Here is a 16,421-nt window from a genome sequence, read left to right as displayed (position 1 = left end):
TGCTTTATACTTTTTCAAGAAACTATCCCTCTAAACAACATGAAAATGCAGTCAATTGTAGAATTACAATAATCTAGACAGGAGCTAAAATCTAAATCTGAAAAGACAACAATTTAAAGATCTTTTGATCTTTTAAAATCAAAATTAGAATACCTAACAACCTCAAGAAAATCTAACCTTCTGTAGGTCAACATATAATTCTGTGTACTTTAAAGATGCTTAATAAATTTCTTAATAGCTTTTCAATTATCCAGATCTGGATCATTTAAGTATCGACCCAACACTCTAATGGCAAAGGCTATATCTAGTTGAGTACACACTTGAACATACATAAGACTGCCAACAGTAAAAGCGTATGGTATCTTTTTTATTTCAGCCCTCTTCTTATTATCTTTGAGACATTGTAATTCTAACAATAGTTCACCTTTCAAAACAGGAGCAGGTGAGGGAGAACATGAATCCATTTTAAATTTCTTAAGTACCCGCTCGGTATAGGTGGTCTGTGATAAATCAAAAACATTATGAGATTTATCATAATGAATCTGTATCCTAAGAACAAAAGAGGCTTCACCCATATTTTTCATGTCAAAATGGTTAGACAGTAAGTGTTTTATTTTATTAAAGAAATCCATTAAATTAATAGCTAGTAACATATCATCAACATAAAGAACAAGAATGACAGAATCATTCCCATCAAACTTCTAATAGATATATTAATTTGAGACATTCTCAACAAAATCAAGTAGGGTGATAACTTCATCAAACTTCAGATGCCATTGCCTATAAGTTGTTTTAGCCCATAGATGGATCTCTTCTGTCTGCACATTAGATGTTCTTTACCAGATTCAACAAAACCTTCAGGTTGTGTTCTTTATACAAGTCACCATTTAATAATACAGTCTTGACATCCATATAGTGAAGATCAAGATCAAACTATGAAACTAAAGCTATTACTACTCTAAATGCATCTTTAGTGGATATCAAAGATAAGGTCTCTGTGTAAACGATACCTTCTTTCTGGTTGTAGCCTTTAACTATAAGTCTGGCTTTATATCTATTAATTTCACATGTAGCTTCTAATTTTATTTTAAAGACCCACTTGCAACCTGCTGGTTTAAAATCCTTTAGTAGCTCTATAAGCTCCTATACGTGTGGTACATAGAGGCGATTTTTTCACTCATAGCCTCCAACCATTCAGAAGAATACGTGCAGAAATAGCCTCTTGGTAAGATATTACATTTAAACTATCAATAGCATATAAATCAAATTCTTGCAAATACACCATGTAATTATTGGGAATAGCAGACCTATGAACCTTTTGAGATCGTCTTGGTTCAACAACCAAATTCTCATCAACCTCTAAAGGTGGTTTATCTTCAGCTTTATGCTAATCCACTGTAGTATTTCTTTCAACATAAGGGTTTGTCATGGTAAGCATGAGCAATATATTGCTTTCATCACGTAAAGTGATATACTTAGGCACTTAACTCCTACTGTTTAAGGCATCTTCAGCTCGGTTAGATTTAATAACCTTAATAGTGTGATTTCGATAGTAGAATCTATACCCATGAGATTTGAATGCAATATCCAATAAAGAAATCGTCAATAGTTTTAGCATCAAGCTTAGGATTGTAGGGTTTTACTTGTGCTTTACAATCCTAAATTCGGATATGCTTTAGTGCGGGAGTCCTTCCAAAATACAATTTGTATGGAGTCTTTGGAACTAACTTGTTTGAAACTTGATTCAAAATATAAACAGTAGTTTTAAGAGCATCACCCTACAAGAATTCCGACAATGAGAAGTGATTGGTCATGCTTCCAACTATATCTATAAGAGTATGATTTTGCCTTTCTATAACCCTTTCTATTGCAGGGCGCCAAGTACAGTATACTAAGTTTCAATGCCATGCTCCTGAAGGTACAAAGCAAATGGTCTATGGTTCTTACTTGTCTCAGTATATCTCCCATAAAATTCTTCTCCTCTGTCAGATTTGACACATTTGATCAACTTACTAGATTTCAATAGAGTTGTCAATTAGGGCCAGGATAGCCCTAAAGTGTCAGCCCTTAAAGGGCTAGGGCCTAAATGGACTAGCCCTAATAAGCCCTATTATATGTAAGGGTTCCCTTTGTAAAAGTTATATTTTTTTCAATTTAAAATTATAAAAAATATATTTATAATCATAAAAAAGTTATTATACATAAAATTAAATTAAAGAAAATAAATTTAAATCAATTTACACCACAATAATAAAGAAAACTTAAACATTTAGGTCTAATATCAAATAACAGTATCAGAATTAATACCAATAAAAATTAGACTTGGCTAATATTATCAACTAAATCTTAAATAGATGAATGCATTAATATGTTTATTTCTTTGAGTTATATATTTAATCTTTTATTTTTTATATTATAATTTTTTAAAAAAATAATAAAAGGGCTTAAAAGGGCTGATCCTTTTAAGCCTGAATTATCATTTTTCCTTTCAAAATAGTGGCTTGGCTCTAGTTATTTTCAAGCTTAAAAGGGCTGGCCTGACGGGCTCGGCCCTAAGTGATAGCTCTAGATTTCAATTCGACTGCTGCCTTAAAGTTCTTAAATGCGTTAAGAGACTCACCCTTTTTACACAGGAGTTCAATCCATCCATGACGGGTGTAATCATTTGTGAAGGTGATGAAATATTTGAAACTGCTTATAGCCGCAGGTGTAATAGGTCCACAGATATTTGAATTGATTAGGTCTAAAATATTTTCAAACCTCTTTGCCCCTTTAATTCTAGCTCTAATAAGGAATTTTCTCTTTATGCAATCAACACAAGTATTAAAATCTGAGAAATTAAGGTCTTGAAAGACATCTTGCTTGGGCATATATTCCAATCTCTCTCTAGAGATATGACCTAAATGATGATGCCATAACATAGAAGAATTATCATTTGGCCTTTGACGTTTATGCCCAATTGTAGCATTAATTTGGAGATTATGAAGTTCAAGTGATCAATCATTCAATTAATATAAACTATATATCAAGGAAACACAACCAACATTAATGAAATAAAAAAGAATGTCAATTTTTTCATTTTCTTGGAAGAATGAATAATCATAAATATCTTATGCAAAAGTTGAAATTAAATTTCTCTTTGTAGAAGGTACATAAATAACATTGTTCAAATTTAAAATATGTCTAGAATTTAAATATAAAGAAATAGTTTCAATGCATTCAACTAACGCCTTGCTCCTTGCTATGTCAAAGATAGACCTTTGTGCCTTACTTGGAACCTCTCTGTAAAGAATTCACAACATACACAATGGCATCAGAATTCAGCCATCATAAGTCAAAAGAAGTTTCAATGATATTAGACTCAAAACAACTAGAGTTAGAGGAGCAGTTTGAAAAATTGTACTTTCACTTTCTTGTTTGTTCTTTAGTTGGAAGCAATTAGTTTTAATGTGGCTAAGTTTCCTGTAATAATTGCATAATCCCTTAAAAGTTTCTTTCTCAACTTCTCACTCTTATCACCATCTTTATTAAAAGTTAGATTATTGGGCTTTGGGGCCTCAAGCTTCTTCCTTTTTTTCTTATATGACCTTTCAGTTTTGCTACCAAAGCCATGAGAAACATAGTTTACTAAGTGAGAAGAATTCTTTTTTTTTTATAACTTTTTCTTCTTGAGTGACTATTGATATTATTTGGTTAACAGACTATTCAGCTTCTTATGAATTGTATGAAGTCCTCAAGAATGCATACTCTAGTGGCAATAATTGAAGGACACAATAAACTGAGGTACTTTCTCTCAAGTCAATCCCATATGATTTAAGCTTGTTGTTGCAATGAACAAGCTTTAAAATATGCTCCCTAATACTAAATACTCCGTCATATCGAGTATTGTTAAGTAATAACAAATAATAGTTCTTTTGAGTATTGTCAAGCCTCTTGTATTTGTTACTAATAATTTTTAAGTATTTTACTATAATATCATTTTCAGAAATACTGTCCCTAATTCATTTTTCAATTGTGTACTTGATCACTAGACAGATCCAGTTGAACTCACTCCATTGTTTATGGAAGGCCTTTACAGAAGCACTGGATTCAGAAAAGAGATTAGCAAGCTTAGATTCTCTTAGAGCCAAATCTTTCTAAAAAAATGGTAAGATACATATTCAGGGACTCTTTTCAGCCATCATAGTTAGTCCTATTGAGAGCCTTCATAAAGAATAGTTGCACAAAAGCAAAAATTAAAATCGTGAAATAGAAAATAGAAAATATTAATTATGTGTGCACAACATAATTATAAAACAGAATTTCCCAACAAGCAATTATCAATTATGAAAATATAATCATACATTAAGAAGGCTTGAATACCATTAAAATTTAGCTCATATAAAAGTCCACACAAAATAATGCATTAAACATTTTCATACCTATAGGGTATAATAAATATTTAACACATTAAAATAGTGCTATTTTTCTATCCTCAAAACCAACCATCAAAATCATATTAATAATGTCACACGTATGTGGTATGTCCATGATCAATGTTATAAGATCTTAAGCATCACTAATAATTTATAAAGCCATAAATTTTATGACTTTAGGACAAAACAATAATTTTAAAAGTCCTTCAGGTCTTTTGGCAACTAAAGAACTAATTCAGGATTTAAGTGAGATTTTAAAAGTTATTTGAGGGTAATAGGTAATTATAGAATAGATTTGGGTCTAAAAATGTAATTATGAAAGTTAAGGGATTTACAGATAATTTCAAAAATTTCTTGGGGCCATATCAGAAATTTCAAAAATCATGAGCCAAGATGGTAATTTTAAATTGGGGCCAAAACGCAATTAACAAAAATAACATATTTTTTAAAAAAATAATAGAACTGGGCCCAAACATTTGGCCCCCAGATGAATTTTGGGCCCAGCACCCATAGTTTCTGACTCTGTTGTTGGATTTGCCACTGCCGCGTAGGAGAACGCAGGGCAAAGAAGGTCCAGGGCGTTGGATGACGCAGCAGCCTGCTCAGCCATCTCCAATTGTCCTGGAGCACCTTCCGATGACAGGAGCTAGACCAGGTGAGAACGACGCCTGCAACTACGGAGCCGCAATCTCCACCGAAGGTGCGTTTACAGCAGATCACAGGAAGGAGTTCTGTCGAGCAAACTGCGTCTAGCGACGGCGCAACAGCAACTTTTGCAGAACTAAACAGAACTGCTTCCAGCGACCACACAGCACCAACGGCGCACAGTAACTCACCTCCGGCGTCAATGATGGCAAGAATAAAAGGGAAGAATTTCGAATTGGTGCCTAATCTAGTCGGTAACTAAATCTTGAATCCATGTTTATGGTTCATGTCAGGATGCTAGACAAAGGCCTGATGCTAAGGCGCTGTTATCTCACCCATGTCGTAAACGTCAATTTTAAACAAAATCTCATATTTACTGAATGACAAAGGTTAGAAAGAGAATCATTGGGCACGTTAACATGCTCTGAAAGCAATTTCTATTAATCCGTAAACGTACGCATAAGGTAATAAATTGAGATTTACAAATTAATATTCGTAACCTGCTCTGATGTCACGTACTATATTAATATCTCAAGTCTTATAAGTTAAATAAGATTGAGTAAAGTGATGTTTGTACCTAATGAATCCATAATCACTTGAACGTGACACCTTAATTATCTTGAGCATAGATAAATACACAACCGATTAGACTACTGTAGCTTTTCGATGAGTGCGGAGATAATGGAGATAAGAGAAAACTAAAACTTTATATATCGTGTTTTGGCTTTCAATTGATTAACTCATATGGATCAGTTTAGTAATCGCTTACATAAATTAATTAATTAATTAATTATCTTACATTATCTTTAACCCATCCAGTTAAGAGATAGAAAATAACTAACGGCTGCAGGATTATAGGTCGGGCCTTTGTCTATTGAATTCACTTGTATGATTCATCTATCACGGTCCATCCAAGATCATAAAAATTATTCTGTTTGAGCTTAATTAACTAATGCAAATCCATAATATTTATGAATATTCTAACATTTTCCTGTAGTTAACTAGTGATAATTTTGTGCTAAACTCTTGAATTAAACAAGTTTTTATGCTGAATTCTTGTTTTGCAAAATAATTGGACTGAATGTTTATTACTGAGAGACTAAGACGGTACGTTCTATCATCTGTGGATGGGATGCACTTGTGCATATTTGCGGGATGGGACTTTAAAATCATTTCACGGTGATTAGTTAATGCATCTTTCAGTTAAAAAAAAAAAAAAAAAAGCATTTCAGCGTTGGGATTCTAACTACAAAGACAATTCAGAGTTAGGATCGTCCCGCATGCCTCTCTCTCTGCTGCCTCTTCTGTTCATCCAGCAGTGCAAAAAATCTGGTTAATGGTTAAACCCTAGATTCTGCCTCTCTTCGTGTATGTGTCTTTCTCACCGACTCTTACCAAGGGTAACAGGCAAACAGTGACATGAGTGAAGAAGCTGAAGGAACAATGAGGAAGATCCAAGTGCAGTTATTTACCAAGTTAAAGCCACCACTGAAAGTTCCGACTACTATGATTTCCATAATTCCATCCGTGCAAACCTCACCAGATTTGGCCTCTCATCTTTGATCAATCGTCTTCTTGAAGCCATGGTGCCTTATTATGTGGATTCCTTACAAATTCAAATATCTATGGATGCTTAAACTTTAAGCGCACTTCATGTTTTGACCATGGTGACAATTTTGTTTTCTGAATTGAAATTTGTTGTTTGTCATGAAGAAGATTTAGTTACTTTTCAGATTGCTTCATTTTGATGCATGTTTAATGCTTTATCCCTCTCCACCCCTTTGGTTTTTCTCGGTGACCTTGTAATTTAGTTGCCAATTGTGGTTAGGTAATCCTGATTATAAACCAGAACCTTTTGATATTTTGATTGATGGTGAGTTGGTTCGAATGTCACCTGAGGAGTTCTGGTAGTCAGGGAAATTTCAGTGGTATGTATCTTACCATTTTACTCTTGTTGCCTTTCTGTCGTAAGCTTTTTGTATATTTGGGTTTAATCAATTCTTCCTTTATCGAGGAAGTAATCATAGAAAGCTGTTTGAAAGAAGAGTTGTGTACAGAGAATTAGTTATTTGACTGTTTAGTTGTTATATATGGAAGCTGTCACCAGAAGTTGTTTGCTCTATCAATTTTAGCTGCTGCTTCAGATAGAAAAAATCATTCCATTGTCAGTAGCGGTAAACCAAGTTTTCTAGGGATTAATGATGTGAAGTATTTCGGATTCTCTCGTTCATCACTGGCATAATTCTTTACCATTTGATTGGGGTTATAGATGTTCAGTTCAGTCAACTTCAGCCCAAATAATTTACTTCTCGAGGTCTAATGTAATATGTTGTGGGACCTTAGTTTCAGCTGAGAGTCAAGCTCTTCTTGTATGGGTGATCAATTAAACTGATGCCTGTCTGGATTATGGTTTTGATTTTGCCCTACTCAAGAGACCAGAGCGTTTGATTTTCAGTTTAGTTTATTGTTAATTGGTCATTGCCAGGTCGTCTGTCGTCAAAACAAGTATACGCTGCTTCATTGATTTTGAGCATAATTTCCTAATTTTATGTGTATCGTGGTATAGCTTTCCATTTTCATGGCTTGAAGATTGAACTCAGGATTGGAGAAAATCAACTCATTTAAGTTTGTTACCTACTTCCACCTCTGCTTCCAGGTATTGTGATTTGCCGTCTTATATTTGATCTCTTCTACAGGGAGTGACTTGCAAAGCCAAGGCTGAGTTTTCTGAAAGTGAATGGCACAGCGAGACAACCTTGCGGAGGAATTTTTTTTTTTTTGGGGACAAAATATTGACACATGCAAGTTTATAATGGAATGAAATATTATTCTATTGTAACCAAAGGATCAATTCTGTTAGCCAATTTGGCTCAAGACTTGCTAGTTTTTTATTTGCAGGTTGCTGTCCCCTAAATTTACTTGTTTCTTAAAATCTGGTAAATTATTGGGTTTTTGTGAAATAGGCACAGCCTAATGCAAGCCTAATAACATTACTTACAAAACATTAGATTAGTTTATGTAGACAAAATTATGTTCTTCTCATTTATCTGTCTATGAGACAAATTTTGCGCTTCAACTAAGTTACTGAAATTATGAAATTGAAGCATTAATAAATAGGCACAACGATGCGCGCATCTAAAATTTGTGTGTGTGAGAGAGAGAGGGGGGGGGGGGGCAGCTTGTTTATTGTCGATCTTAAGTGCACTAGCAAACTAGTTGTAAGTATGTTTATGCAAAAATATTATTATATATTTTTTTGATTTTATTTATAAGTTACTTTTAATATGTTTTCTCAATATTAAGGAAAACTTTAAAATTTATTAATTTTGTCTTAAAATTTGATAAATTCTCAACTTTACTCCTATTAAATATACATACTTTAATAACATTTTTTCTCTTCAAAATTCAATGGAGGATAAAAAAAAATTTGTAATGAAACATTGGTGATGTGATTGATAAATAAGAACAAAAAAATTTTTCTCTCTTTGCTCTATAAATAAGACCAGAGAGAAAAAGGTATTTTTTAAAGATTTATTTTGTCCTTAAGTATAAGTGTTGATATGATATTTTTGAATAATTATATAATTTTGCTTTGTTTTGAAAAATGAAAGAATTGTGTATTGTACCCACTACCATCATAATACTAATTGTGACATTATTAGTATAAAATTGAAAAATTACTGTGATTTTATATGATGTCAATTAGATAAAAAACTTTTATTAGTATGTAAAATTTAGTTTAAAACACTTTATATATAAAAATAGCAGCAATAGGAATACATAATAGTCTAGTGTAATCCATGAAACTAATTTTGTAAAACAATATTTGTTGTTGATATAACATGAATAGATTAATCATTTATTTGAACTAGACAACTTGTACATGACTAGGGATTGAGGACCTTTAACATGTGCTTAGCTTAAAGTGATTGATAAGAAACTGTTCCGCAGCCTCAGAATGCATGTATTCGGATACAATACACTGAACACGATGGAGATTGCCACTAATGTTTTCCCAACTGAACCATAAAAGTGCAGTTATGTGATGTTTCCAAAACAAAAAAACAAAAAAACATAGCCAATGCTGTGTACCTGTGTCCTTTACTCTAAGCGGACTTCGTACCACTGGACTGAACCAACATCTCCATCAATTTGCAGTTCACAAACAGATCTTACAAGGAAGGAAACAGCTTCCTCAATGGTATCAAATCTTGCAAGATCAGGAGGAAGGGTCTTGCTTGGCCACTTCTCAAGCCAATTTTTTAACGCACTCTTCAACTCTTCCTCACTCACGAACCTCTCTTCCTCGCCTGGTTCTAGCAGTACATAAGTTCCAGTCCTCTCATTTGCCCTTCTCCTTCTCCTCATTGCACAAACCTGACGTCAAAAATCAAATATTACGATTAGCTTGTATAGCAGCCAGACTGAAAGTTCCAGAGAGATCAGATAGGTTTTGAGAATTAAGTCATCTCAAGTACAAAAAGGGGACACAATTTTCACCCAGATTTTTACCTTCAATGTGCTTCTGCAGCCCCTTGCCACTAGAGGCAATCTCTGATGGATTGAAGAGCCATGACATTGAAATTGGCTTGGAGATGATGCTTGAAGTGTTGGACTACCAATAGGGTAATTCGCTGTTTCTTTAGCTGCAAACAATCGTTTAACATAATGCCAAGATTCTTCTTAAATATGGACGGAGAATATGTATCAGTAGTTACTGGTTACAGAGAATATGCGACCAAGCACAGGTTTATTTCACTCCCATCAATGTCACTTGCACAACAAGCGGATCACTAGGCTATTTCAGAAGGAAGAGAAAATAGGACTAGTCGTGGGATAGGAACCAGAGCAGAAAAGAAAGAGTTCAAAGAAGGCAATGCCTTGAATACGAAAGAAAGATGAGTTCAGAGCTTACAGTAGTGAACTCCAGAATTGAAGAGCTGAATATTCAAATTCAAAATCCCATCCATTGTTATTCTTTTGCCTAAACTTAATTCATATCTCTGCAATAGAGTCACACGAATCGTCATTCGCCATGCCTTTTCCACTCCTCTCTGTATCAATAAACATCACAAACTCAAGGGAATTACAACGGCAACAATAATATATATGTCTACATTACCTTAATTATTAACTAATGCCACTTATTCAATCTCCAATGCTGTCTAATTCCTTTTTTTCCCGTTCAAATGACATGAAATCTGATTATTCCTTCTTACACGTACATACTAATAACTTAGTTTGATGACTAAATATGCCTAAAGGAAGACTTTTTCTCAATAGGCCAAGAAAACAGCGGTGGTACATTTTTATTTTCTATTCGATTCGCAGTTTGCGGAATACTATAAAGCAAGCACCTTGGTGTCATCCTTTTATTCTTATAATTATTTCTCAATTAAAAGAATCCAGAGAAAAGGCTAAGGTCAATTAAGAAGACATCAATAGAATGAAGATATAGGCTTAAATCTTGGGAACAATAACGGAATCTTACCAAAGGAGGAGCCAAAGGACGAAATATAATTGCAGGGAGGCTGAGGCGAGTCTGAGACTGAGAGTGGAATCTTCAAACGGGAACGCGAGAATGTGAAGACGATAGCGTCGGAGGTGTTGAGTGAACGCGAACGTAGGTACATGCTGGGATTGAAGATAATTAGATGACCACTTTTACCAAAAAAAAAAAAAAAAAAGATAAAACATGCATCCCTGGGTTTTATAATCACCCTCACAGTTCATTGTATTTTCAATCCTGCCCTTGCCTGCTCAAACCTTCACCCTCGACTAATTTAAATTTAAAATTGTAAGTAAATTAAAGTTGGATTTTATGGAGCAACTCAGAAATTTCTGTTGTATATTTCCATTTAATTCACTTTATATTTTCTATCAAACTAAAACGACAATGACCTTTTCTTGGGATAAATAAAATAATTTCTAAAATTACTGGATTATTTTCTCTGGACAATCAAGAACTATTTATTAGAAAAACGATCACCGTTTTTGCAGTCAAAGGTCAATAAGAAAATGAATTGTGAAAACATGTGAGCTGGCAATGGGATCGCCGTTTTGAGTGATATTAGGTGGTTGCTGGCAGTGGCGCGAATTCGTTAACGTCGTTTCGTTTGATTCGTTTCTTGGGTAAGTTTGTTCATCTCTTCGTTAAGGAACAGATAACTTCGCGATATAATCTCTGTGATTCCCCCTTTTATCTTCATCTGTATCTCCCCCTGCGAACCTTGTTTGGATCTCCGTTTCATTCCCCGATTTTCTCTTCCTTTCTTGGCATTGCAGTGTCATTCCCTTTGGAATACGTGTCAATTTTTGCTTCTAGGTTTCTTTCCATTGAACTCCGTCGATCGCCACTTCTGTGCTTGCAGTGGATCTATAACAATTTGAGAAGGCCATTGGATTTCTGCGACAGCTCTCTGGGTAAGTTTTGATTTTACATTGATAGACGATTCTTGCAACTTTTTTCTTCTCCCTTTGCACGCTGTAGATCTGTATTTCATATGTTAGCTTTTTACATAACTTGTATTATCAACACATTCAATGTGAAGATTGAAGACGTAATTACACAATGCCGGGTGTCGATGAGATCAGTTGATGGTACTCGCTGACCCTTCACGTTCTCAAACCTTCTGTGCTCGTGTCTCTTGAGCGTGGCCTTTGTTAATTTTTTTTTTTTGAAAAAAAAAAAAGAAATTCACCCCTAATCCAGCATTTTTTCCAAAAAAAAAAACAGAGAGACGCACACACGCACACGACACATATCAATGTTGACTGTTGAGTCGCTTTTTGGGCGTGGCCAACGAATGCCGCGCGGTCGCGGGCTCTCATACCATATTAAGCAATGAATAAAAGAACAAAAAGATCAATGAACTAGGAAAAAAAAACTCTAGAATCAACTATTTACATGACGTTTTGTTTTTATTTCTTTACTAGTGGATGGACTTGGGCTGTGAGAGCAAATGGGCTTGGTCTTGATAGGTGATTCAACCCGTGCCATACTTTGTTGTTATTTTAATTCTAAAAGATTTGTGCATATTTTCATACTAGATAGGTTTAATGATTGAAGAATTTATTATAAAAGAGGAGAATAATTTACCCTTCGTTTTTTTTTTTTGGGTCAAGTAGATGCACAATGATTTGTTGATTCTCTTTTCGCAGCAATTGCAGTCTAGAGAAATTTTAAGCACCGAAAATAATGGCTTCTTTGGATCATGAAGATGGAGGAATCAGCCATAATCTGGAAGTGCATTCTCAAGTTCCCGAGGACGATGATGATCATGCCATTTCTCGCCAAAAGCAGTCAGTTTGTTCTTCTTCATTATCAGACTCTTCACTAGACGAATCAGTAGTGTTAGAAAACGATGAAAATGGTCTTCATACTTTGGAACCAAAGCATGCTGTTAATGATGATCTTCCAACGATGTCATATTCAAGCGACTTTGGTTACCCATCCCCCGTGTGGAGCTTCCAAAGTACGTCAGTTACACAGTATCCTCCCAGTCAAATGATGGCTAGACCTGGCTATGATCCAAACAGGATCCCATTGTCTGTATTTTCCAGCAGAGCGACAAATCCTTTGGGATGGAGTCATACATCAAATGAATCTCTTTTCAGTATACAGGCGGGAAACAATAGTTTCGCAAGGGTTGATGACTCAATCAGCAAGTCCACGGCACTGTATCCTGTTGAAGAGGCAGTCCCAAGCAATTGTGCTGACATAGAAGGGCACTCAGATTCAGTATCAACAAGAGTTACATGGGAGGAAGTCAAAGATTCGCTCATGGTGATGCACTGTGAATCAGTAGAAACATTGGCTGAAACTACAGAGGATAATAGGAAGGAAGCAATAATGGTCCCCACGGAGGAGGCTAAGAATATCACCAGTGTGTCTTACCGCTCTGAAGATAGCCGTATGAGCAATCGATCTTTTCAATTTCCTGTGTAAGTTTCACCATTCTTTTGCTTTTCTGCAGAAATATGCATGCCACTTGGAACTTCATTTATTAAAATGCTAACCTCCAAGAGTAAGCATTTGCATATTCCTCATGAATTACTCACAGACAGCAACTGCATATCCAATGGCATTTCATTTCATCTTGTGGTTGATGGTGTGAGTTTATAAGTAAAAACACCTACTCTGTTCACACACGCAACCAAAAAGAAAAAGAAAAAAAAAAGAATTTATTCTCACACACCCGTTCGGTAACAACAGTTACTCTGCTACGCTCATAACTTGTATAAATATTGGTGCAGTAATTCACTATGATAGATTTAGATGGTTTAGAACTTAAACAAATTACATGTGGGACCTGCTTTGAAGAATGTGATGAATTATACGACGAGCCATGCATGATTGTGCTGAAGGTCTGCACTTTGTATGAAAAATTTGTAGTGTGTCTGTGAAACGAAAATTCAAGGCTCGTCGTGAAGCTCCTTGAGTAATGGTTTTAGAATTCGTGGTTTTCATTGGTAATAATTTGATTTTAATGATGTGAATTTGGGAAGAGGGTGTGATTGCTGAGCGTTGACAGTAAGTTTATTTGTGATTTGTTTCAGATTGGCAATTGAGGGTGGAAGGAAGAGTAAAATAAGAATAAATTCAGAAAAGGCGTTAGAGCCGCCTAGTCCTGAAGCTGAAAAAACACCAAATCCTCGACCAAGAAATCGCTGGTATCTCCCCTCTTGTTGTTCAAGTCGTTGAGAAAGCAATCACTGAATAATAATCAATCAGCCGATCAGGCCTTGCTTTGGAACACTATCTTTATCAAATATGTTTATAATCATTTTGTCGTCGTCTCTCTCTCTATCATATATTCCTGATGCATATCTAACATGCGCAGGCATAGCTACGAAGATTTGGATCTTTAAAAGTATTAACGAATTCAATACAAATACCCGAATCTGGATCCTTAAAATTATTCGTGAAAGTCTTCATACATGAGTAATTCTTACACTTAAATTATAAATTCGGCATAAAGTTTAGTGTATCTTGTCCGATTCATCATATCTGTAATTCTTCGTTGTTCATTCCATATTATTTTTTGTAATAATACAAAACATAATTTGTCGAGAACATTTTAGTGTATTACTAATATATGAAATCGCATTTTAAAAAATATTTATTTATTAATATCTTTGCTAAAAAAATTGACAAGGAGAGCTTAAAAAAGACGTCTCGGTTTTGTTACGTCACCTGCATACAAACTTTCCACCAAATTGCCCCGAATCAGCCGCAGGGCTCTGATTCAATGTCATGCTTCACTTTTCACAATTCCTTCTTTCTCTCGCTCAAATATTAATCATCTTATGTAAATTACTCGTAATTTTGTTTAAATCTGATTATATTCTATCTTTTTTTTTTTCATCCAGGAATATTCTTTGGGTAAGAATATAAATAAACGTTGATGCTAATTAATCAAGGAAACTAGCATAAATAAGGAAGAATTTCATTTAAACAATTTAGTAGCAACATATTTTCAGTTGGGTTTCAAAAAATTTTAAAATATCAGTTTAGTCTTAAAAAATTAAATTAAAAATAAGTTGAAAGTAGAAAAGATAAAAATACCTTTAGTTCTAATATTAAAAAAAAAAAACCATTAGCCACCGTTGCCAGAGCATCATCACTGGTGACCTGAGCTTCGCCGGCAACGGCAGCCACTGGACCTCCGTCGTCAGAGATTTAGCTGTTGGCTAGACTACCGTTGGCAGTGGCTGGAAAATTAATTTTTTTAAAGGTGGTCAAGGTGAGAGTAGAACTTAAGACCCCTTGGTTCACTAAAAAATTGTAAGCCACCAAGCTACTCAACCTATTCAATTATATAATATATAAAATTATATATACATATATAATAAACCTTATTTTCAAATCACTTGATTATTATATTGCTTGTAATCACATAACTTTACTTGTTAATACCTTAACAAGACTTGTTAATCACTTACTTATTAACCCCACGACTCTTGCAACATAAATAAATTACTTGTTAATTACATAATTGTACTTGTTAATATTTTAACAGAACTTGTCAATTACTTAATCCTTGTTAAGTCCGTGACTTTCACAACAAAGTTAAATTACTTGTTAATCGCATAACTATCATTGTTAATACCTCAATAGGACTTGTTAATTACTTGAATTTACTTATCAAATCCATGACTCCTTCAACTAAATTACATTACTTGTTACTCATGCAACTTTACTTGTTAATTATGTAATAATACTTGTTAAATGCATAATTTGACTTGTTAATATCATAACAAGATTTATTTAACTATTATTTCAAAAAAGCAACCAACTTACTTATTAATTGCATAATTTTACTTGTTAATTTCTCAATAATATTTGTTAATTATCTATTGTCACTTGTTAAATTAATATAAACTTTACATAAAAAATTGAATTTGTGGGATAAAGAAAGTGATGATAGTCGGGTTTTCCTTATCAGCATTCATGAAATTAGATACTCAATTATATAAGCATATATATATATAGAGAGAGAGAGAGAGCAGTACCCTAAAAAGCAACTATAATATTAATAATTAAAATTAAAGAAATAATAAGCTATATTAGGTTTTAGTAAAATGATTTGTATAATAAATTTTATTTTTAAACTTTTTAAATATTATGATAAGAAGTATGGTTGTTAAAATATATTAGGTTTTAATTGTTAAGAGGTTTGAAAATTCTCCCAATAAATAATTACATGACCTTCAAATCTGTTTTCCGTGGCTTTTATTAGCCTGTAAGGTATAAGAAGGACTTCAGCTTTGGAGTTCCAAGTCAAAAGAGAAGGCATCCAGAAGGTAAAATAAGACCAGTGAGTGTCAGTCATGGTGGAAATTCAGTGGTCAAATGAAATTGTGGACTTAAGATAATGACTTACCTTTCCGATAACAAATGGTGGGGAAAAAAAGACGAAGAAGAAGACTTGCCCGGGACCATGGAACCGAAGTATGAGTTATTTGATTAAAAAAACCCAAAAATAAGTTTAATTTAAATGATTCTTATATTATTATTTTTATTTTAAAAAAAAAGTACTATTGAATACCGATAATATAATAAATGATGTATTTAAAATATTAAACATGCCTTTCTTACTTCTCTTAACAAATCTAAATTATTTAACTGGTAAAAAAAACCAATCTAAATTATTTAAATTAGTTGAACAATTATAATTTATAACAATTATTGTTTTCTATTCAGAACCACAAGGGATGTTAATGAGAGTCATCCCTTCATCAACGATCTTTATTAGCGGAGAGTTATTGTTTATTTTGGTTCAAATCAACACAAAGTGGTTGTCAATTGTCATTATACTTGTCATGTTTATGGGTGCAATTTTACAATTTCATTAAGCT

The 16,421-nt window shown here is 33.8% G+C and overlaps 2 protein-coding genes and 1 long non-coding RNA gene across 9 annotated transcripts; 2 read left to right on the top strand and 1 right to left on the bottom strand.

The window, feature by feature from the left end:
* The first annotated feature begins 4,842 nt into the window (after positions 1-4,842).
* LOC129304782 (uncharacterized) lies at positions 4,843-8,102 on the top strand. 2 transcript variants are annotated; one of them, XR_008591779.1, is made up of 2 exons: positions 4,843-5,314; positions 6,889-8,102. It is a non-coding gene; the product is annotated as an uncharacterized LOC129304782 (long non-coding RNA). The 2 variants fall into 2 exon arrangements; XR_008591778.1 differs by lacking the exon at positions 4,843-5,314 and adding an exon at positions 5,914-6,727.
* Positions 8,103-8,885: 783 nt separating this feature from the next.
* On the bottom strand, positions 8,886-10,700 carry LOC129304781 (protein CHLORORESPIRATORY REDUCTION 7, chloroplastic). 3 transcript variants are annotated; one of them, XM_054944571.1, is made up of 5 exons: positions 10,552-10,700; positions 9,976-10,114; positions 9,573-9,706; positions 9,153-9,437; positions 8,886-9,079 (listed from the first exon to the last, which is right to left on the bottom strand). In XM_054944571.1, exons 2-4 carry the CDS (start codon positions 10,088-10,090, stop codon positions 9,162-9,164), a joined length of 525 nt encoding a protein of 174 aa, XP_054800546.1. In that variant the 5' UTR covers positions 10,091-10,114; positions 10,552-10,700; the 3' UTR covers positions 8,886-9,079; positions 9,153-9,161. The 3 variants fall into 3 exon arrangements, with proteins under 3 accessions (XP_054800546.1, XP_054800544.1, XP_054800547.1); XM_054944569.1 differs by having other exon boundaries at positions 8,886-9,437; XM_054944572.1 differs by having other exon boundaries at positions 8,886-9,437; positions 9,976-10,063; positions 10,552-10,689.
* A 379-nt stretch (positions 10,701-11,079) lies between these two features.
* On the top strand, positions 11,080-14,007 carry LOC129307364 (uncharacterized). 4 transcript variants are annotated; one of them, XM_054948300.1, is made up of 5 exons: positions 11,080-11,192; positions 11,346-11,483; positions 11,997-12,041; positions 12,222-13,004; positions 13,620-14,007. In XM_054948300.1, exons 4-5 carry the CDS (start codon positions 12,259-12,261, stop codon positions 13,762-13,764), a joined length of 891 nt encoding a protein of 296 aa, XP_054804275.1. In that variant the 5' UTR covers positions 11,080-11,192; positions 11,346-11,483; positions 11,997-12,041; positions 12,222-12,258; the 3' UTR covers positions 13,765-14,007. The 4 variants fall into 4 exon arrangements, with proteins under 4 accessions (XP_054804275.1, XP_054804273.1, XP_054804276.1 ...); XM_054948298.1 differs by lacking the exon at positions 11,997-12,041 and having other exon boundaries at positions 13,620-14,006; XM_054948301.1 differs by lacking the exon at positions 11,997-12,041 and having other exon boundaries at positions 11,088-11,192; positions 11,432-11,483.
* Positions 14,008-16,421: the final 2,414 nt, after the last annotated feature.

This window comes from Prosopis cineraria, unplaced genomic scaffold, assembly GCF_029017545.1.
Source record: "Prosopis cineraria cultivar Desert tree isolate PC_DT_omini unplaced genomic scaffold, ASM2901754v1 PC3, whole genome shotgun sequence".
Classification (NCBI taxonomy): domain Eukaryota; kingdom Viridiplantae; phylum Streptophyta; class Magnoliopsida; order Fabales; family Fabaceae; genus Prosopis; species Prosopis cineraria.
This window is presented reverse-complemented; position numbering and strand designations above follow the sequence as displayed.

Excerpts from the sequence above, each read along its gene's own strand:
- LOC129304781 (XM_054944569.1), bottom strand. The coding sequence starts at position 10,090 with ATGACGATTCGTGTGACTCTATTGCAGAGATATGAATTAAGTTTAGGC. Across the intron at positions 9,707-9,975 it reads CAATTCTGGAGTTCACTACT|CTAAAGAAACAGCGAATTAC; the intron begins GTAAGCTCTGAA and ends GATTGTTTGCAG. Across the intron at positions 9,438-9,572 it reads GCTGCAGAAGCACATTGAAG|GTTTGTGCAATGAGGAGAAG; the intron begins GTAAAAATCTGG and ends TTTTGACGTCAG.
- LOC129307364 (XM_054948300.1), top strand. The coding sequence starts at position 12,259 with ATGGCTTCTTTGGATCATGAAGATGGAGGAATCAGCCATAATCTGGAA. Across the intron at positions 13,005-13,619 it reads CGATCTTTTCAATTTCCTGT|ATTGGCAATTGAGGGTGGAA; the intron begins GTAAGTTTCACC and ends GATTTGTTTCAG.